The sequence below is a fragment of the Lipomyces chichibuensis genome (assembly GCF_038497645.1).
Source record: "Lipomyces chichibuensis strain CBS 12929 unplaced genomic scaffold V1513scaffold_6, whole genome shotgun sequence".
Classification (NCBI taxonomy): Eukaryota; Fungi; Ascomycota; class Lipomycetes; order Lipomycetales; family Lipomycetaceae; genus Lipomyces; species Lipomyces chichibuensis.
In genome coordinates, this window is record NW_027117458.1 from 299,365 (window position 1) to 319,100 (window position 19,736).

A 19,736-nucleotide genomic window follows, 5' to 3' on the forward strand; every position below is an offset into this window, starting at 1 on the left:
TTGCCAGGTGGCATGCAGGGCAGGACCACCTGATCTCGACATTTTGTTCGTAATGTTCAAAATAATGGGTTTGGTGGCCGTCTAATACAAGTAGCTCAGTGTTCTATTAGTTAATTCTATTCTAATTTTAGTTCCTTATCGATTCAAAATGCGTAACTATAACGATGAGCCCAGACTAAACCATTGGAATAAATAGTTACATATATATATGCTCCAAAGATGGACCTCTGAAATCCACGTCAAGCGACAAAAGGATAACGCGGTGAGTAAGAAGCACAATCTACTATTCTTTCTAGTTTGCAACCAAAATAGGTGCACGATACATATGAAAACGAACGAACTGTCATTTCAAATCGTGCACCAGAGTGTTGGCAAACACAATATTGCTGAGGTAGCAAACACATTCACGCCGAACGGCCCTTATCTGGGACTTGGATATTGATCTTTCACGCATCTTTTATATTTTTCTCCATCAATATACATACAATTATTCCCACGCCAAAGACCATAGAACCATTCGAAATTTTGATTTAACCTAGTGTAGCATCTATTCCTCTGGAATCTCAATATCACCGCTATTGATACCGTCACTAAAATAGCTGTTAGTATTCAGTAGCTCATAATGATGGAACACAATCAAAGTCGAGCATACATGATATCGTGGGGGTTCTGGCCCTCAACTATTACGCGAATTAGTCACCATCTCATAACAATACATAAATATACTTAGTGTAATACCTCTGCAGCCAACAGACTGAGCAGTGCCCAAAACCTCCTTCACAGTTCCACTCAGCTCCTTAGCAAGACTCTTGGATCTCATTTGTCGCGCTATGTCAATAATCTCGCTGAGAGGGATATTGCCGCTGTGCTTCACATTCTTCTCTTTCTTACGATCTCTTGGGGGCTCCTTCAACGCAGTAATGACAAGCTGTAGCCTGATTAGATATTGATCAATTTCATCTCAGTCCCGCGTATACGTACGGATGAGGCCGCAGGAACAACAGCAACCTGCGCTTGGCGGTTTTGGATAGTAAGCTGAACGGTGACTCTGATACCTTTCTATTTCGCACAAGTTAATCCCATCCAATATAGACCGACTAGCAATTGTGGTGAAACTTACAAACTTGGTCGTGGCCTTGGCGATATCTTCACCGACCTGGACATTTTCCGCATTAACATTTCCTCGGAAACACACAACCACTAATTCTAACCTTCTTGGGCGACTATATAATTGTTAGCCATGCTTTCCAGTAACATCATGTAGTCAGCTATAGCGGCACTAACCAATCCAAGGGGACCAATCTTAGGAGCAAGGGCGGAAGAGGCACCGACTTCCCCACCGGTAGCTCTCAAGTAAATGATCTTAATCTCGTTGGGATCGAACTACATATTTATTAGTATCACATAAAGAGCACATCGCTAATACAATGATAATGTCAATTCACTTACTTTTGGCGGCATTGTCGTTAGTTATTGCTGTGCACTTATTGTTATGATAAAGCGAGGTAGGCTCAGCAAAAGCATTACCCGAATTCATCACTGTCCAAAGCATAGACAGCTATTGCGTACTGCTTGTGCTGGCGCAGCGTGACTGCTCTCGTTGAAGTGTAGGGCTGTGCCCTGCACTGAACCTAATGTTACTCGAGAGGGTTAGGGTAAATAAAAGTTTATTTGCTCTAGATTTGTTGACCTGTGAGCTAATCGTGTAATTTTCAAGAGCCGCAACGACTCACATATTTATCTCATGAAAACTTCTGGTTAGAACAAATCGCTGCATTCTTACGCAGGACGGAGCGCGTGTGATACTCGGTCATAAAATCTTTATAGATTACTTCCCATCTGGAGGCACCAGTGGATATAAAAGCGCAGCTTACAAATATAAGTCCGTAATCGGAAAGATATACTCATTTAAATTATATGCATTTACTCACTGCGACGACGCCTGATATTAGTCCGTAAGAGCCTAAAAATACAAAGCTATGTGTAGAAACATAAAGAAACATTGACAGAATACGTTGTGGTAAACTCATTCTGGATATGCCTTGAGCTATATTTCCAATTTTTAGCTTAGCTTCAAATTTAAATTGGAATGACAGGCGACTTACGTCTAACGTCAAAGCGCGAGAACTATTCTCTACTTGAGCTCGATAGATTCCAACAAGTGCATCGGATCGCTGAAACAATGCGTTTTTCAAGCTAATAACGATAAACTGAAATCTTGGACCAGCATGGTCGTGGATATAATTCGCAATCTTAGCCACATTAGCGTTATCCAACGCGGCATCGACTTCGTCCAAAACGAAGAATGGAGAAGGGCGGTAGGAGTGTATCGCAAATAAAAGTGCAAGAGCTGCCATCGTCTTTTCTCCTCCCGATAATTGCTCCATATCGCGAAAACGTTTCATTGGTGGCATAGCATGGTACTTAATGCCGTCCAAATACGGTTCCTGGCGCCATGAGAACAGGTCAAGCATAATAAAACATTCACCTACATCTTGATCTTCCACTGTAAGATATGCTGTACCGCCAAGCGGGAACGATTTGCTCTTGGTCAACTCCTTGTAGATCTTGTCGATTTGTTCTGATATGTGAGTGTAAGCCTTGTTAAACAAGTCGAGCCTACTGTACGTTAATGCACATGAAAATACACCAAGTCCAAGGTTAAACTGACCTTTTCTCCTTAATACTGTTGAATGAGTCTTTGGAATTCTTTGCGTCTCTTCTGGCCATATCGAACTCTTTTTCCGTATCATCGAGCCTACCCTCAACTTCTTCTAGCCGCTCAAGAGCTTTCATGTTAGGAGTCATTGTTTCCATCTCTGATGTTAACGTCCTGATCTTATCCAATAATGTTTCTTCGACATCGTCGCGTCCGTTCTACCAGCCATAGTTAGTCTAGCATAAAGCGCTCACATATGGGCCCGCCTACCTCTCGAAGTTCGGGATCCAGCGAGTCAAATTTAACAGTAATTCCGAAGTCTTCAATTGTCTGTCCAAGTTGTGAAGCTGCAGAATCTCCATCCACTTGCATCCGGTTATCTGTCACAGCTTCTTCCCCAATTGGGATATCGGCAAGCGATCCTTCCAGTAATGGGATGTCAATTCCTTCAAGCTTGCAATTGCGCAAAATGCCAGTTCGAAGAGAGTACGTCTTTTCCAACTCCTCTTGCTGTAACAGAGGTTAGTCAAAGCCAGAATAATGTAGCACACAAAAGCGCCTACCAAGGCAGCCATCTCCTTAGAGTGGTTTTCGATCTTTTTCGTAATTTTCTGCACTTCCGCGCGGTTCTTTGCAACTTCTTCGCTTCTCTCAGCGACAATATTGCTATGTTTGTTATAATCTTCGTTGAGCGTTGCCATCTCTGCCTGGAGTATGTCGAGTTCTTCTTTAATAGCTGCTTTTTCGGCCTGAAGTTGATTAATCAGCTGCCGCTCTCGCGTCATAGTAGACGTGATATTATTAAGGCGGTCGGCAGTTTCGTTGAGTCGCTCCTGTTCAAATCGAAGCCTATGACATCAGTACGACAATCTCCTGAAGTGCAAGTGGACGGCCTTACTGGTTTGCTACCCGAGTCTTCTGAGATGTAAACTCAAGTCTCTTATTTGAAATTTCCTGAGTCAATAAACCCTGAAGTTCTTCGTATCGGCGAATACTGGTGACACCGATTTTGCTGCAAAAACTTGAAAATAGTTCATTCTCAATATTTCGGACATTCGTTTCAAGCTCGGATGCTTGCAGGTGAGTTCTTTCAAAATTTGTCTCGGCTTCCTTAAGCTTAGGTACCAGGTCATAAAGGTGCTCGTCCACAAATTTCAGCTCACTCTGCCGACCTTGCAAAGTCCGCTTGATTCCAGCCTATTGATATATTAATCTTAAGAAACCATTAGAAAATCCAGGCTCTACTTGCAAGTTGTTCTCTCTCGTAACCTAAACGTTGCTCAAGGCCATCGACGTCTCCTGACAACGAATCTTCTACCCCAAGACTGCGCTTATTCTTGGCCAATTCAGCTAGCTGTGTCAGTAAATTCTCCTTAAGTTTTTGTAGACCTAAATAATCATTAACAATCTACCTCCATGTTTAACGGTCGAGGATACTCGCCCTTGACAGCCTGATCTTCCCATTTCCTATTCTGCGTCGTGTTACTCCGACCACCGGTCATCAAACCGCCCTTATGGATAACAGAACCATCCAGTGTGACCGCTATATATGTGTAATTAGAAAGCAAACTAGCCTGATAGAGGTCCAATATCATCTCATCTTACCTTTTGCATCGATGCCCCTTTCCCAGCGGATATGCTTTGCAACATCTAAGTCGTCGCAAACAACGGAATTGCCGCAAACGTATTGCATTGCACGTTCATTGGAAGGGTCGAAGTCAATCGTGTCGATCGCCAGTCGCATCTGCTTGTGCATTCCTCGTAAGCTGGTTGAAATCGGCTTAATTATAACGGAGTCTAGGGGTATAAATGTTGAAATCCCCGCGCGCTGCTCCCGCAGGTATGTGATACAATCGCTGGCAGTCTTCTGCGTGTCGACAACTACAGCATCGATATCGCGGCCAAGAACAGTGATCATAGCAGTCTCGTATTTCCGCTGCTTCGGTTTGCAAAGATCGGAAACGCGTCCACGAACTCCGGGAATAAGACGCTTGAGCGACGAAATGGTCTCTTTAAGTCGTAATTCCCGCTCAGACTCTCGCCGATCGGCATTCACATCAATTAACTCGTTAACACATTTCTGAAGCTTTTGGTTAATCTCCTGTTCTTCAGCCATTTGCTGAAGTCGTTCAGATACGATGTCGTTTAATTGCTGCTTCTTGGAGGCTAAATCCTGCAGGTCATGATTGATGCGAGCGGATGTCTACAATGAGTATTAATAATTGCCAATATTTGTCGCAATGCAAGTTGTACCTGATCATGCCTAGCGGTGAGATCTACAATCTCTTCTTCAAGACGAGCTTTTTGTTTCCTATACTCATCTATTTTACTGCGAAAAGTTGACAAACTATCTTCATCTGTCCTCTTCTGGCGAAGTAAATTATCTAAACGTCCATTCTCCTTGGCAGCTTGTCGATTGAAAATCTCCTTCAGACGCGAGTACTCTTGTAAGTCGGCTTCGCTCAACGATATTCCCGACTCTCGAGATGAATGTTGCTGTTGTTCCTCAAACTGTTCTATAGCCTTATCAATGGTGCTGATATCTTGCTTTAGCTGAGAAACAGCCGCTTCCTGCCTCGTAAAATCTGTCAAAATTTCTTTCTGCCTTGCCAGACGCTGCCTCTCATTGGAGTTTATGACTTTAGTTTTCTCCTCAACAGGAACCATGCTGTTAGCCTTCTCCTCCATCAGCCTTTCAATTTTACGGATAGCCCGTGCTTGCTTTTGCGATTGACGAATTGATTTCGCGTGCTCGGTCTTGCTAGTGTCTAGTAATGCTTGCGCTACTGACAGCTCCGATCGAACGCGCTCAAGCTCGTCATTAGCAACGTCAATTTGCACATTGCTCGTATCAATAACGCGACCGTAATGATATAGCTTCCACAAGATATGAGTGATAACTGCTGATTCCTTGTTGTGTGTCAGACCTGACCTGTTACTAAAGTCAAGTGTCACGTACCTTCTCGGCCAACTTCTCCTCGTAGATCTCGACTTCGGCTTTCTGGTCTTGATATTGCTTTATTTCGCTATGATATGCGCGCTTTTTACTAAAAGCTGCATTAGAAGCTTCAGTAGCTCTCTCCTGCTCGAGCTTTTGGCTCTCATATTCAGCTTTATATTCGAGAGAGCCCGATATTTGCTCGATCAAACGCGTCAAGTCTCGAGGGGATTGAGCAGCGATAGCCTCGACATCACCCTGGAACACCAAAAAGTTTCGAGCTTTAATCAGGATATTTTCTTCCTCTAGTGCTCTGGAGTATTCCAGAGCCGAGACTACTTTGCCGTTAAGACGATACTCGCTCGAGCCTTGTATATTGATCCTATAATACAGTTTAGTTTTACTGGCACATGAGCAACGCATTGTCAAAAACTCACGATCTCTTCAAATGCATCTCAGTGCCATCATCTTTAACATAAACTGCAGTAACAGATGCTGTAGTAGGGTCCTTTCCAGTTTGAGTAGGCCCTGCAATCGCGTCGCTCAGGATTCTACCACGGTACACGAGGTCCTTGAGCTGGCTGCTGCGAAGGTGACTGCTCTTTATACCCAACACAAATGAAATTGCATCCATCATATTACTTTTTCCAGAGCCATTAGGACCGATAATACTAGTGAAATACGACGGCCCGAAATCAATCGTCTGAGTCGACTTGTATGACTTGAAGTTAGATACTTCAATACGCGTTAGCTGTCCCATTCTGAAAAGCTATACGCGTGTTTGCTGCCCTCTAATGATTTAACAATTCTAATGAAGATATAGGCGCGTACGGACGAAGAGAATCGCAAATAGCAACGATATGGTTGACGCGTTGAGCAAAATCAACTTTGCTAGTGCAACGGCGCGTAAAAGGCGCAGTTCGCAGTGATGGGCAAAACGGTCCACAAAACCCTATCCCATGGAACGCGTGTTTGGCGATTTAAGTCATACCGCATGGACCGGATATGACGTTGTAGACTGTATGCAAGGCATATTTCAATATTCAGTGTAAACAGATTATGAATTTGCATCACGAGTTGCTATTTGATGGGCTCTGTATCGGTACTGGAGTAGCATATAGACAGCAACTTAGATAAGGCATTACAAGTTCATAATAGGTGCATGCTCATAAGTAGACATTTGATGAACCGTAATACGGCCGCAAAACAAACACATGCAATTCGTAATCTTACTGCCCTGACCGACAACGCAACTTTAACTATCGGTGCCCTTCTGCTTCCTGATTTTGTTCTTCCTTTTATTCTTGTGCTTCTTCTCTAAGCTCGACTCCGTAGAATCCTCGCTTGCGTCGGCATTTTTATAAGCTTTCAAGAATTTGGTAACCTGCTCCTCCACAGCAGGGGCCTCTTCATGTTCACCATGAGACTCAGGCGATCCTGTCATTTTAGGAACTAAATTTTGAGCCCGTCCTTGTTCCAAACTCTTCGCCATTTTGCGCGCTCTGTTCTCATCATATGCCTCATTGCCGGATAGTGCGTGTTTAATGAATCGTCCCGCAGCTTGTCGATCCAATTGTAATTGCCCTGCGAAACGATTAGTTACCACAGCATCGCTCAAACTGACAAAGCTCAAAGCAACTTACTACCGGCAAATAGTTCCTCGGCATTCTTTATTTTGGCCATATATGTTTGTACCCGCCGAATATCAATCATTATGCGATGATCCGCAGTATTGATTTCTCCGACCTTCAAGGTAGCTAGAGGCAAAGAGGTCAGAATCGCGCACATAGTCATAGTTGTATTTCACTCACAGTATATGGTAGAGTTAAGGGCATATAAAGACAAAAGATAGGCTTTTGCTTTGTCTATTGGCGCCATGTCATTGGCATAGTCTGCTATGTCATTGTCGATGATGGGCTTCAGGCTGGATTCCAGCTCGCCCATCTCTTTCTCCAAGTTTTCGATTAATGGGAATAGTTCATCAGCTGCACTCATGCTGTCTTAACTTTCGTGAATGCCCAGGTGCGAATGCAGCAAACCGCGGTCGTCCAGTGCACTGATTGCTTAGTGGAGATAAAATTCAGTGCAGTTTAAACAAATTTCTGGGTTACAGCCCTAACCCAATTGGCCTGAAGCACTTTCAAATTACAACAAACTCCCGACTCCCGGATATAGATTGGTGAATTCTATTACCAGCTCGTCGATGCAGACCTGCTTGATACCATATACTATCAAGAGGCAACTTGTTATTTGCACGGGTGTTTAACTTACTGGGGCGAGCAGCTTATCGTAGAGATTCCTATTCAACATTTTAAGTACTATCCGGAATCGCCAGAGTCTCTTCGAAATTCACGGCAGTTTACGAAGTTTGGAAATTGTACAGATTGTGCTTCTAAGTGCTCATACAGCTAGTTGGTCAACTAAGTGTCCGTATGAGTGCTGAAACGAACGCTACACCTTTGATGGAGGAGGCTGTCCAGCCTCCTATTGGCATCGACATCAGCATTGATGATCCAGAGTTACTGCAAGAGGATGCCGGGCTAATGGAAATTGATCAGAACGCAGACGCGAATATTAGTGCTACACAGCAGGTACAATGTTAATGCTTTCCTATTTGGTGGTACAATTACTAACTGCTGGTTAGGCGGCTCAGTCCGAACCTACCGAGACCGTATTCTGGCGGCTAGAAGCTGTACTGTTATATGGTGTTGATCAGATGTCTACGGATGACGTAAAGTCATATGCATCGCATTATTTCCCACAAATTACTCCAAATATAGAATGGATTGATGATAGCTCTGGTATTCTGATCTCATATTCCGACTGGGACTCCAAATGCTAACTATCGAGCACAGTATTATTTGTATTTGACAGTGAAGACACCGCAAAACAGGCATTGGAGGCTTTCACTTCGGAAGCTGAGTATTACGATCAGCCTCCAGAGGGTACGGCGTTGAGGAACGCGAAAGTCCATCCTCAGAATGGAAAGTATGCCTTAAAAGTCCGCGTCGCATTACAGAGTGATCGGAAGACGGTGCGTCACGTTCAACGTTCCATTTGTATGTTCCTACCATCTACTGACGTCAGTTACCTAGAAATGGTCTCGTGAGAGAAGTAAATATTATCTATTCCATGGTGACCCAAGGGAGCAATTATACGAAACGAGGTAATGTTACTAGGCAGACGCTACTAATTTCGATTCGGACGGAATTTAACGAAACTCAGACGCCAAGAGACACGGTCAAGAAGATCTAGGCGACGAAGTGCGTCGCCCGAGAAACCTGTGCATATGGACTTGGTGGAATTCAGCCGTGGACAACGACGCCAGAATGGCGTAGATGACTTCCCTTCGGTATTAAAGGACACAAGGCGACGCCAGGACGACGATGACTTCCCGTCGGTATTAAAGGACACACATGCCCCTATTAGTAAGAGCTGGGCGAAAGCTGGTTCTACTGACCGCTATGTTCCTTCAGCAAGAGATTCTGCGTCTTCGAGAAGGATAGATCGTCGCGACCCCAGAGGAACTCCTCGGAGAAGGTCATTATCTCCTAACCGGTATAAGAGTGGTAATGGAGACCGCGCTCTTGATGGAGGGCTTCCTCGACGGGTTGATGGTGATATATCTAGCCGAAGTCTTGCTGTTCGCTTAGGAGCAAAGGGTGGGAATGATGATGACCACGCGTCAGACTTCGCAAGTAGGTTATCCGTGATGGAGGACGACCACAAGGATGGAAGACGACGACGAAGAAGGGCCCACCATTTGGAGTTCGATTGAGTGTAAATGTAGATCAGTGTATAAATTATTGAACTCGAGTATCGTGTTGTATATTAGGATCACTTTATAACGTGTGTATTATTTTATGAATCCTATTTAACGTCAGTCGTTCGATCGGTGCTCTTGCTCGTATACTTTTATATTCTTTGATGCGGACATAGAGTTCTACACCATATGCTTGATCAAGTACAACTGTAGACGTTTTGAAGTTATACCGTCACCGGGAGATCATCATTTATCTACAGCCCTTGATGGGGCACTTCCCCCTGAGTTTGTGTACACTGTTACCATACGCCAAATCTATACGGGTAGAACCGAAACGGGCTCTATCGCGTGGTGAGTACTGTTTGGACCCGAAGCACATTGGCTGCTGTATGCCGGAGGAATTTGTAAACACTCTACATCTAAACTAATAGCTGAAAGTCAGAATTGCAATATAGAGAATGCCATCAAGCGACAACGTCCATGTCCTAGTCGCTCGGTACCTTCGAGACAATGGCTACAACAATGTAATGTGCTAAGTGGCTTCGAACTTTCTCAATAAATTTGGAACTGACAATTTTGGTAGACGCTGGAGGCATTCAAGGAGGAACTAGGTCTCGAGGATGACATGATACCATCGGACCACACAATCACCCTTGAAAGGTAACCTCGATAAAAATTTAATTGCTATCTATCTAACAAGTTCTCAGCATAATCGAACAGAAGAGACTGTTCGATTTGTCTCAAGATCTTGATGCCGTCACCCTTGACGACAACGAAGAAGATAAATGGCATGTGCCATATCCGGCATTCAAGTCTATACTTCCCAAGCAATCACCAGAGTCGAATATTCTCTTTGTATCGGTTGCAAATCTATCAATACCAACAGATGATCTCTCTTCAGGTTTCCCAAGACCATGCATTCTTACCACTTCCGCTGACAGATCTCTCAGAATATTCGACTTCTATACGTTTGAATTGCTGAAGGTCTACACACATATTCACTCATCCCCAATTTTGACCTTACTCGTGCTTAATGAGTCAATCTTACTGACTGGAGGTATGGATGGTAGGCTCGTGGTGTCAAATCCTGCCACTGGAGACGTTATTACCCAGCTCCAAGATCATACGAAGTATCTCGTTCGGATTGCATGTTCCAACGACATGAGATATGTCGCCACTGCGGGATATGATAAAAAAGTGAATGCCTATTCAATCGAGAACCCAGGGTCGGACGAGTCTACCTTTAGATTTACCAAGATAGGAACGATTTCTTGCCCCACCAGTCCAGAGGCTATTGTGTTTGTAACTCAGGAGCAGGAGACATCTATGGAAAGCACACCGCCGCGATTGATTGTATCCAGAAGAGACTCGACCTTCTTGTACTACTATAAACTATTTCCAGTACTTAGCGAAGCTGCACGCCACAACTTGAGTCCCGACAGTAACTCGTGGGTGTCGTTTTGCGCAATGGATATTATTCTGGACCCGAAGCAGTCCAAGTTTCTGGGCGTCGCGACTTCTACTGTTCCACACATGAGATTCATGATGCTCCAGTCAGGAGTGGATACAATTTTGAAAAACGTGTCCACTAAGGCGCCCCAGGATGCTTATTCCAGTGCTAGAATTTGCTGGCGACCACATGGATCGGTACGAGAAATGAGCTTCTTAGTATTATGCAGATATATGCTGACAAATTAAGGGTGTTTGGTGCAATGGAGACGATGGTATCATTAGAGGCATTGAGCTATCAACAGGAAATGTTGTTGTCGAATTGAAGCACCACGAAGGTAAAGTGAAAGCCATGTTTGCTGGTATTGTAGACGGACGTGAAGTTTTGGTCACAGGTGAGTGGGCTGCGTCCTAACAACAGTGAGTGAGTATTTAGCTGACGTGGTAGGTGCCTTCGATAAAACAATTGCTGTTTGGGAAATAGAAAAGAGGTAGTTCAGCTTGCCTACAATAAAACATGTTGGTTGCTTGCTATACAGTCAGGAACGTGACCTATGGTAATTTAATTTGGTTTCAATTAATGTAACTCTACTGCATTATGATTGCATACGAGGATGTTTCATCCGTTGTATTTGGATATTACCAACGAGACCAACGTGTATGTATATAATCAATTTCCAATGCAATGTATATTCAGAATTCCAGGACATGTTAGACATTTATTTCAAGAGAATAAACCTTTTTCGCGATGCTCGTACAAATCGGAAGAGTAAGAGAATTAAAAGTTCGACTTCTGAGATACGATTAGAAAGGTTAGAAGGTACGACATCTAAAAGAGGATGAAATATAACCTACGATCTTTGAACATAAATAAGAGGCCCTGAACCAATATTCCTTTCGATATCTGTGGACCAATTCCTTTAAATAATCCTTGGACGCCCTCATGCTTAGCTAAATATAACAAAGCATCAACAAAGGACGTATGGCGCGGCTCTCCAGGTTTGGGTTTTGACTGAAGCATGACTTTGGCAACGATTAAGGGCTGGGAGACGACTGTAGCCATCGCCTTTGATAAGGCACCAAGGACTGAATAAGCATCAGTATTACCAATCTCAATGCGAACCACAGTCAAACATACAAAAAGAATCGTAGGCAGAAAGATGGACCTTATTTCGGAATATCAACTCTCGAAATCTCTGGTACGCCCCGTACGTAATGGCTGGGTTAACCACAAGCACCAATGAGGCTTTCAATCCGCGCCATAAACCAGTTATGCCATCCTCTCCAATTACTTCTTTTCCTATCTGGAATAAAGTAGACACATCATCAGAAGTCTGCTGACGGGTCGTCACGACACTTACAGGGATCGTGAATATCTGGGCTAGTGCACCAGCAGCAGCACCGATCACGAGTTCCATCGCGATTGATATATTTGGAATCTTAGTCCGATACGAGCTTCTCAAAAACCCATACCAACTGACAAGGTCGATAGTTAATACTCCAGCGCATTAGTAGATCCGGTACAACTTACTAGAAGTATGCAAAATTTGTGGACGCCACACCAAGTAGCGCTCCGGGCAGACCATTATAAAGTGCAGCAACACCGCGCTTTCTATAAATCTTCAGGAAAGCATCACACGTTCCCTCGTAGTAGTCGTCATCCCTCGTACTATATAAGCTCCTCAATATAAATAATCTTACATGAAATGTGCCTAAATTATACGTACACCAGTGCATTCTCCGTGTCGGCACGGCTGAGCTTCTTCTGAACCTGGAGTTTCGTCTTGATTCTGTAGTCTAGTCAATTGAAGTTCATATAGATCTACCATTTTGAGAATGCTTCAGCATACATATCTAAAGGATAAACCAAGGTATTTGCCAGTACGGCCCCGGCAGCGCCAGACAAAGCATATCCCCACGGTGGGAGTGGAGCTTCCTTGGACAGAGACATGAAGCACGCTTATGACGTTGATAATATACCTGTCGTAGACTACACCTAGGATCCTGACCGGGTGATGATACAGTATTACCACATGCACCCCTTTTGCCGAAATGATCAAATACGCGAAGTCGAGAATATGCTATGCAGCAACAGCCGTAAGGACTAACGTGCCGATTTTTTTCTGGAACAGCTAAACTTCCCGAACTAATATTCCACACTGGCTTGAGAGATATGTGGAAATATAAACTAGGCGGTTGCAACATCGATAAGCCTAAACGTTTGTGATTCCCCGCAACAAGTTCACTCGCTCGGGCCGAAGCGCCTAGGAGTATCAGTGATGTCATCGGCAATGGGTTGATAAATTGTACGCATGTGAACGTTTTGCCAAAGTTACCCGGATGATCTACCTCATTATCGGCTCAGTCGGCCCGACGAATGCCAACTCTTCCAAGGGTGTTGTGTACTGGATCACGGGACTTAAGCAATATGGACGCGAACAAATGTGAGCTATATTGGACACACAGGAAAGTGACTACATGTGCTGCTTCTTCAAGATCTGATGAATTTTAAGCCTATCGAGAAGGAAGCTAAGGTATGTGCTTATATCATGGGGAGACATATGGTGCAGTTCAAGGAATTCAAATATAGGACGCTTTCGTGCAATGCTTTTTCGACTAACATCATATTCAGAATGCTTTAGAGAATTCTCATGGCTTCTTTGATAAAAAAGACTATAAGTCTGCCATGTCGTTGGCAGTAGAAGCGACGTCACTATACTTGCAAGCAACCAATGCCTCTCGGACAAAATCGGAGCAACAACGACTTCGACAGCAGTTTACCATCGCAGCGGACTTCGCCGAGAAGGTCAAGTCAACACTTGACTCGACTTCAGCTACATCTATATCTCAGCCAGATTCCGTAAGCCCTGTGAAATCCTCCAGGATTTTTTTTGATTTGAGGCTTTCCACGAAGGAGCAGGCATTACTTCTTCGAAGCTCGAAGTTGAATGGCACTACATTTCCTCCATGGACTTCTGCGGACGCTGATCGTACTGAAGATGATGGACTTTTCACGTAAACATCTAGAATAACCGAACTAATATTGTAGTATTTGCTGATGCATATTGGATAGAGATGCTGCTGGATTTTTGCCTCTGTCCAGTTCTCAGAAGCAATTTTTCAGCGCCTGGAAGCGTCTACCAGATATCTGGGGCAACGAATTCACACTGCTGGGAGATGGAGGGTCAGATCTGATTCAGGTAATTACTTGGCATGAGGCGCATAGCTAAGTGAAAAATTAATATTGGCTAGGATGTGTTGTCAGATTGCTCAGTGATTGCATCTTTGTGCTCGGCCATTGCGTGGGAAGCGCGCTCAAAAAAGTCGGTATGATGGCTAAGTGGTATCCCTCCTGATAACACAGAAAACTAATATGTAGCTTGTGTCCAATATAATATATCCGCAGTCTGTATCGAAAAGCGGGAGATACGTGGTGAAGCTATTTTTCAATGGGGTATTTCGAAAGGTACGAAGCAGCTTTGTTGATAGTGGACAAACTGTCGTTAATCGGAATCTATAGGTAGTAATTGATGATTATCTACCTGTATCGAGTACAACACGGCACATTCATGTTGTCTCAACATCCAACAAGGGACTTCTATGGCCTGCATTAGTGGAGAAAGCATACCTAAAGGTGATGGGCGGATACGATTTTCCTGGATCAAACGCTGGAAGTGACTTGTTTGCAATGACAACGTGGATCCCGGAACATATCTTACTACATAATGACCATATCGATATATCAACGCTATGGCATAGAATAATCGCGTCATGGAACTATCAAGATGTACTACTGACAGTCGGTACAGGGAAATTATCGAGAGAGGAGGAGCTGTCTGTTGGTTTGATCAGCGAGCATGATTACGCAATACTGGATTTAAGAGTCCTCGACAATGATAAAATAGTCGTATTGATCAAGAACCCTTGGTCTTACGGTAATTGCTTCGCCATCCAGGGTTCTCTTCGCGGTTTGCAGGATAAATTGCCTGTTCCCTCGGGATGTTTTTGGATGGAATTCTCGCAAATGTGCATTAGGTTTAGTAGTCTTTACCTGAATTGGAATCCACAGCTTTTCAAGTACAAGCGGCAAGTCCATTTTGACTGGAACATGCGCAATGGAACTACAGACAAATCTCTATGTAAGTTTCAAATTTAGTACTAAATGTGAACGCTTCATTCACAATCATATAGATTTATGCCCGCAGTATGCCCTAGAGAATCCAAATTCTGTTGCTGCAAATGTCTGGATATTACTTGATCGACACATTAGAAGTAAAAATGGCGCCAAGGCGTACATTGCACTGTACGTCTTTAACGATCCTGGGACCCGCATTTGGATGAGGAAGTCAACAATAATAAAGGTTTGTTGGAAATAGCTCTTACGGTTATGGGGGCGGGAATAATATTTTAATTCTAGACCAAATTCGTTGATTCTCGGCAGACACTGGTGAGACTAGAAGTTCCACCGAAGACATCCTGCACGATAGTGGCTGCAGCTCAGACCGATGTCTCTGAGATTAATTACTTCTCACTTTTCGTATACTGCACAGCACCAATTAATCTGCTACCTGCCAGCGATGGATTGGCTCATAGACATGGCGTCAGTGGGCAATGGACGGAACTGACAGCCGGCGGTAATATTCTATCTGCAACATTTGCTTGTAATCCTCAGTTCAGACTTGTAGTCCCCAAGGAGACTGCATTACAGCTATTTGTAGAGACTTCAGCTACAATTCCAGTTCATGCGCAAATCGTATGGGGTGGAGGGAGACGTGTTCAAATGCAAGTATAATTTTGTAGGCATAGAATCTGAGTCTAACTGATTTATTGCAGCGTACGACAGCGTGATATAGTGCTCCACACAGGTGAATATAGTGTTGGCTGTGCTTTGTCTAAACAGGCTCAAGTGATGGCAGGAGAGTACACAGTTGTCGTGTCATTGTACGAGGCAGGCATCATGGGCGACTTTGATCTACAAATCATATCGAGTGAAAGTTGTGTCATAAGTCGTTTATCAGATCTTTCTTAGTGGATATTATGGGGATGGCTTCTGATGGACAGCGTTGTTCTGCGCTATAGGCGTTTTTGGAGTAGGCATATCTTGCATCGAAACATGGACTCCCATAAGGATAATTTACATATAGACTGTATCGTACATTCTACTGGATATGTTGGCCGTCGTTGTTCTCATCGGTCAACTCTCCGGCCATATCCTCCTCTTGCCGGATCGTAGTCATCGCGAAACTCGTCACGCACTTGACCTCCCGATCGTCCGCGACCATATTGCCTGCCTTCTTTGAAACCAGGGTCTAGATCCGTCCGGATAATTCGCTCGTCTAGCTTGGTTTGGTTGATATATTTCATGCAGACGAGGGCATCTTCGTGGGTATAGAATTCCACAAAACAAAATCCACATGGTGTTCTTGTGAATCGATCGAGGCCCATGATAATTCGCTTGAGTTCTCCGCACCTACGAAAGTGAGCAAGCACCAATGGCAAATAGAGGAGGCTGCTTAGCAAACTTACTTCGAGAACAGTTCCATGATTTGCTCTTCTGTGGTATAAAATGACCTGATTCCACATCAGAATTCAATATACTTAACTGATTCCTCATAGACGTGATCTTACAGATTACCAACGTAGAGTGTCGTCGAGTGTTGAAGCGCCGTATGGGGAGACTCGGACTCTCCTTCATTTCTCTCTCTCTGAAGACTGGTAAGCAGTTTAGAATATATTGGGTAATAGCAAATAAAACCAACCCCGGACTTCTTATCCACATAAGAACTTGGGACATCCAGCCTTGTCGCTGAATGATCTGAGTATCGTGTTGTCGGCATGTTTTGCAACGTCAATGTTCCATACAAATTGTGGCAAACAACATAAACTCGAATTAAGACTTCTTAACGCAAAAGATGAAATAATGGATTTGACCTCGCCGCACAATTGCAGCTATTATAGACCTCACACGAAAGTAGGCAAAATGACATCTAGTGACCTGGGCACGGGTCTTACCTTGAAAAATTCAAGTGGTCAAAATGCGATCTTGTAGCTCACGCATATTGTAGGTCCCAAGCCTTATGTCTCGGAAAATTTCAGGGTTTGAATTTTGGAAAATCGATATTTTGTTGTTTATCTCTTGGGCATCAAATGATGAAACGATCTATGATACGCGAGCTGTGAAACTTGCGGGGTTTACTTCATTCTGAGTTTATTGAAAACTGAAGATATAATTGGTCCGGAAACAATGCCGGTGACCGGGTATGATGCCTTTGTCAATCCCGCTCATTGGTAGTAGTGCTGACAAGAATTTCTAACAGAATTGTACTGATTCACAACGCCTCAACCAATGCAACCACAATCTCCTCAATAAACGACAAAATAACGCGTCTTTTCCCGCGAATTATAGGCAAATGGTCACTTGACTACAAATTGTACAGAGAAAATCCGATATTAGATCATGGCGCCCGACCTTCCGGCCAAGGTCAAGTAACAGTATCACGCTTCCTGTCGCAGCTGGTCCTCTCACATCACCGCGATGACTTATTTTGCTTGGTTGATGAGCCACAGAGCAATATACCTGGCCATGCAAATTTCGAGAAGAAAGTAATAGCTGTGTTCGATAAGGGCATGGACATGATCATTACGTCGAAGCTTTCAAGTTTATGGATTTTGCGTCAGTCGATGCGGGCAGAGGGTGTTGCATACGCTGTCGGAGATGAGTTTGTAATACGGACAGCGAACGTGACGCAGACTGGTACATTCAGATATATAGTAGTAGAGGTATAGTCGCCAACTGTGAAGGACACCTTCAAGTCTTGCCAAGCTAACGCCACAATCAGATTGAATATCTGCTAAGTGATGATCTTGAATCATCGAAGATAGTAATATCAGATTTCGCGTCTAGATGTGATCTTCCGAATGGGAAATTTTTCTTCGGAGATTCGGTCCACATCTACAGAAAAGCCGATGAGTACCAGAAGTTCACGAGAGCCGACACTGGCCTACAGTACATGGAAGCGTTTAGGGCTAGGCCAGACGGGTAGTCAAAGACGCCTGCCAGGCAATACCGAATTTTGCATACTTAAATGCTTATCGATAAAATGCAACTTATTCCACCAAACTTCTCCAATGATCCCGTGATCTTTATAGCTCTCTACCTCATAAACAGCGACAAATGCAATGAACAACAAAAAAGCAAAATATCATCTTACCATACCATGCCTATTCTATAATCCCAACTAAAATAAAACTGCAAAGTGATCCAGCCGCCAATCCCAAATTTAAAGCCAAACCCATAAACCCCCCTGCTGCTTCTTTTTCGTCGTCTTCAACAAAACTTTCTGACGCCATCATGCCACAGCTGGAAATGTAACCATTGGTTATTCCGAACCAAAGCTGAAGGAAAATGTAAAATCCATCGCTTGATATGGCAGCTTTAGAGCCAGGAACATTACATAGGAAAAAAAGTGGGATAAATATTGTTCTCGCAAGTGACGCAACAGCCAAAGCCTTCGGGCTTCGGATATTATACTGGGGATAACCGCAGATCACACGGCCAATTAAATCACCAACGTTCCATATTAAGAAGGCAAAAGGAATATATACGCTAGGCCTCAACCACGAGCCAGGCGGTGAAACTCCTTCGGTGTAATTTACTGACAAGATGTTGGATGCGAATACTGGGAACATCATTGTGACCCCGAACGTATAGAACACTGCGAATGCCAGATAGTGTAATTTTCTGAACAGAACAAGTAGCGGAATATGACGTCTTGTAGGTTGACGAGCATCATTGTTGTCACCGTCGATCGTACCAGCAAGATTTATAACCGCGCGCTGCTTTCTATAAAACTTTAAAAAGAAGAGCATAGATATAGTCGTGATTCCAGATGCTGTCAGAAAATATATAAATGAGCTGGTAGATGTGGCCTCTCCCTCACCGGCTTGGCGATCTCGGCCACCCGACCTCGTTGACTCGACAGTGATGACCGAGAGGATCTGAGCAATAGATGGAAGAACTCCAGCAACGGCCTGGCCCACCATAATACCCTGTGTATACATCGGTGCAAATAAATTTGCAATAGCAAATGCTCCATTTTGCGACAGGGACGTTGCAAGAGCGGAAAAGAACACCGACACCAAGATGTAGATGAAGTACGGCGTTATAGCCCATGAGCTTCCAGTTATAGATGTCAATGCCAAAATAAAGAAATTTATAATATTCATGACTAAGGCTAGCCAAACTCGAAAAGTGTACTTTGCGTGCTTTTGCTGGTACGACAAGACAATCATAGCTACTGTGGCCGTAATTGTGCTCGTGGTCATTATACCTTAATAAGGTTAGCACAATTCTCAGTCTCAACAGGACAACCATGTTTAATACTGCACATACAACTCTGAAAATTTTCTCGTAAAAAGTCACTGGACTTGAATCTTTCTTGGAAGTAAGCCGCTGCGCTCAGAAAACAATTCCATGGCCACAGCATTGCAATCCCTGAACACGTTAGCCGCGACACGACCCAATAGATATGCATATCGCGGCGTACCTATCAGTAAGAAGGAGTAGTACTCTATGGAATCATAGCTCTCCTTGGTGGATTGCGTTTTAGTAATTCCAGCCTCTGAGTCCGATGGCGCATCAATATCGCGCGTTGAATGTATCATATCAGAGTCAAATGTATATGACTCCGTGAAAGTAGTTCTCTGCTCATCTTGAAGAAGAAACTTGTTCGCAGGATCCGAACTGCTAGCCATTGTCATCAACAAACACCCCGGACTGTTCAGGGTTTTATCGTTAGTTAGTTGAGTATACAACTTTGGCACGAGACTTACCACGCGAAGACGATAGGCATCTCCGATGGTAATCGGGTTAAACTTTACTTGTCACCGACTCGCGTTTGAGTGACGTCGAATTGACGCAACAGAAA

At 43.8% G+C, this 19,736-nt stretch overlaps 10 protein-coding genes across 10 annotated transcripts; 4 read left to right on the forward strand and 6 right to left on the reverse strand.

Annotated features, from left to right (window-relative positions):
- Window positions 1–435: 435 nt before the first annotated feature.
- V1513DRAFT_439894 (60S ribosomal protein uL11) lies at window positions 436–1,519 on the reverse strand. Its single transcript, XM_066897271.1, has 7 exons — window positions 1,450–1,519; window positions 1,285–1,383; window positions 1,121–1,156; window positions 982–1,059; window positions 739–928; window positions 653–680; window positions 436–590 (listed from the first exon to the last, which is right to left on the reverse strand). Exons 1-7 carry the CDS (start codon window positions 1,459–1,461, stop codon window positions 548–550), a joined length of 486 nt encoding a protein of 161 aa, XP_066755065.1. The 5' UTR covers window positions 1,462–1,519; the 3' UTR covers window positions 436–547.
- Window positions 1,520–1,741: 222 nt separating this feature from the next.
- V1513DRAFT_439898 (RecF/RecN/SMC) lies at window positions 1,742–6,492 on the reverse strand. Its single transcript, XM_066897272.1, has 13 exons — window positions 6,035–6,492; window positions 5,619–5,979; window positions 4,913–5,569; window positions 4,265–4,862; window positions 4,101–4,202; window positions 3,909–4,048; window positions 3,558–3,856; window positions 3,223–3,508; window positions 2,930–3,169; window positions 2,672–2,877; window positions 2,493–2,619; window positions 2,106–2,447; window positions 1,742–2,047 (listed from the first exon to the last, which is right to left on the reverse strand). Exons 1-13 carry the CDS (start codon window positions 6,355–6,357, stop codon window positions 2,027–2,029), a joined length of 3,702 nt encoding a protein of 1,233 aa, XP_066755066.1. The 5' UTR covers window positions 6,358–6,492; the 3' UTR covers window positions 1,742–2,026.
- Window positions 6,493–6,666: 174 nt separating this feature from the next.
- Window positions 6,667–7,655, reverse strand: V1513DRAFT_483472 (uncharacterized protein). Its single transcript, XM_066900419.1, has 3 exons — window positions 7,409–7,655; window positions 7,241–7,354; window positions 6,667–7,181 (listed from the first exon to the last, which is right to left on the reverse strand). The coding sequence occupies exons 1-3, from the start codon at window positions 7,590–7,592 to the stop codon at window positions 6,853–6,855; spliced, it is 627 nt and encodes a 208-aa protein (XP_066755067.1). The 5' UTR covers window positions 7,593–7,655; the 3' UTR covers window positions 6,667–6,852.
- A 75-nt stretch (window positions 7,656–7,730) lies between these two features.
- V1513DRAFT_439906 (uncharacterized protein) lies at window positions 7,731–9,481 on the forward strand. Its single transcript, XM_066897273.1, has 5 exons — window positions 7,731–8,188; window positions 8,242–8,398; window positions 8,453–8,631; window positions 8,693–8,763; window positions 8,823–9,481. The coding sequence occupies exons 1-5, from the start codon at window positions 8,030–8,032 to the stop codon at window positions 9,373–9,375; spliced, it is 1,119 nt and encodes a 372-aa protein (XP_066755068.1). The 5' UTR covers window positions 7,731–8,029; the 3' UTR covers window positions 9,376–9,481.
- Window positions 9,482–11,561, forward strand: V1513DRAFT_439913 (WD40-repeat-containing domain protein). Its single transcript, XM_066897274.1, has 5 exons — window positions 9,482–9,884; window positions 9,944–10,020; window positions 10,068–11,007; window positions 11,060–11,204; window positions 11,258–11,561. Exons 1-5 carry the CDS (start codon window positions 9,819–9,821, stop codon window positions 11,302–11,304), a joined length of 1,275 nt encoding a protein of 424 aa, XP_066755069.1. The 5' UTR covers window positions 9,482–9,818; the 3' UTR covers window positions 11,305–11,561.
- V1513DRAFT_483475 (mitochondrial carrier domain-containing protein) lies at window positions 11,380–13,078 on the reverse strand. The gene is made up of 6 exons (XM_066900420.1): window positions 12,660–13,078; window positions 12,537–12,599; window positions 12,341–12,478; window positions 11,948–12,285; window positions 11,665–11,895; window positions 11,380–11,602 (listed from the first exon to the last, which is right to left on the reverse strand). The coding sequence occupies exons 1-6, from the start codon at window positions 12,758–12,760 to the stop codon at window positions 11,529–11,531; spliced, it is 945 nt and encodes a 314-aa protein (XP_066755070.1). The 5' UTR covers window positions 12,761–13,078; the 3' UTR covers window positions 11,380–11,528.
- Window positions 13,079–13,244: 166 nt separating this feature from the next.
- V1513DRAFT_439925 (uncharacterized protein) lies at window positions 13,245–15,955 on the forward strand. The gene is made up of 9 exons (XM_066897275.1): window positions 13,245–13,343; window positions 13,442–13,824; window positions 13,883–14,009; window positions 14,062–14,136; window positions 14,189–14,275; window positions 14,330–14,948; window positions 15,001–15,170; window positions 15,227–15,591; window positions 15,643–15,955. The coding sequence occupies exons 1-9, from the start codon at window positions 13,311–13,313 to the stop codon at window positions 15,836–15,838; spliced, it is 2,055 nt and encodes a 684-aa protein (XP_066755071.1). The 5' UTR covers window positions 13,245–13,310; the 3' UTR covers window positions 15,839–15,955.
- On the reverse strand, window positions 15,825–16,966 carry V1513DRAFT_439932 (uncharacterized protein). Its single transcript, XM_066897276.1, has 5 exons — window positions 16,822–16,966; window positions 16,569–16,769; window positions 16,438–16,514; window positions 16,336–16,380; window positions 15,825–16,279 (listed from the first exon to the last, which is right to left on the reverse strand). The coding sequence occupies exons 2-5, from the start codon at window positions 16,644–16,646 to the stop codon at window positions 15,997–15,999; spliced, it is 483 nt and encodes a 160-aa protein (XP_066755072.1). The 5' UTR covers window positions 16,647–16,769; window positions 16,822–16,966; the 3' UTR covers window positions 15,825–15,996.
- On the forward strand, window positions 16,720–17,998 carry V1513DRAFT_439935 (mediator complex, subunit Med20). Its single transcript, XM_066897277.1, has 4 exons — window positions 16,720–16,780; window positions 16,875–17,067; window positions 17,127–17,589; window positions 17,649–17,998. The coding sequence occupies exons 2-4, from the start codon at window positions 17,054–17,056 to the stop codon at window positions 17,850–17,852; spliced, it is 681 nt and encodes a 226-aa protein (XP_066755073.1). The 5' UTR covers window positions 16,720–16,780; window positions 16,875–17,053; the 3' UTR covers window positions 17,853–17,998.
- On the reverse strand, window positions 17,814–19,643 carry V1513DRAFT_411241 (nucleoside transporter-domain-containing protein). The gene is made up of 3 exons (XM_066895727.1): window positions 19,356–19,643; window positions 19,202–19,303; window positions 17,814–19,139 (listed from the first exon to the last, which is right to left on the reverse strand). Exons 1-3 carry the CDS (start codon window positions 19,567–19,569, stop codon window positions 18,031–18,033), a joined length of 1,425 nt encoding a protein of 474 aa, XP_066755074.1. The 5' UTR covers window positions 19,570–19,643; the 3' UTR covers window positions 17,814–18,030.
- Between the last annotated feature and the right edge of the window lie 93 nt (window positions 19,644–19,736).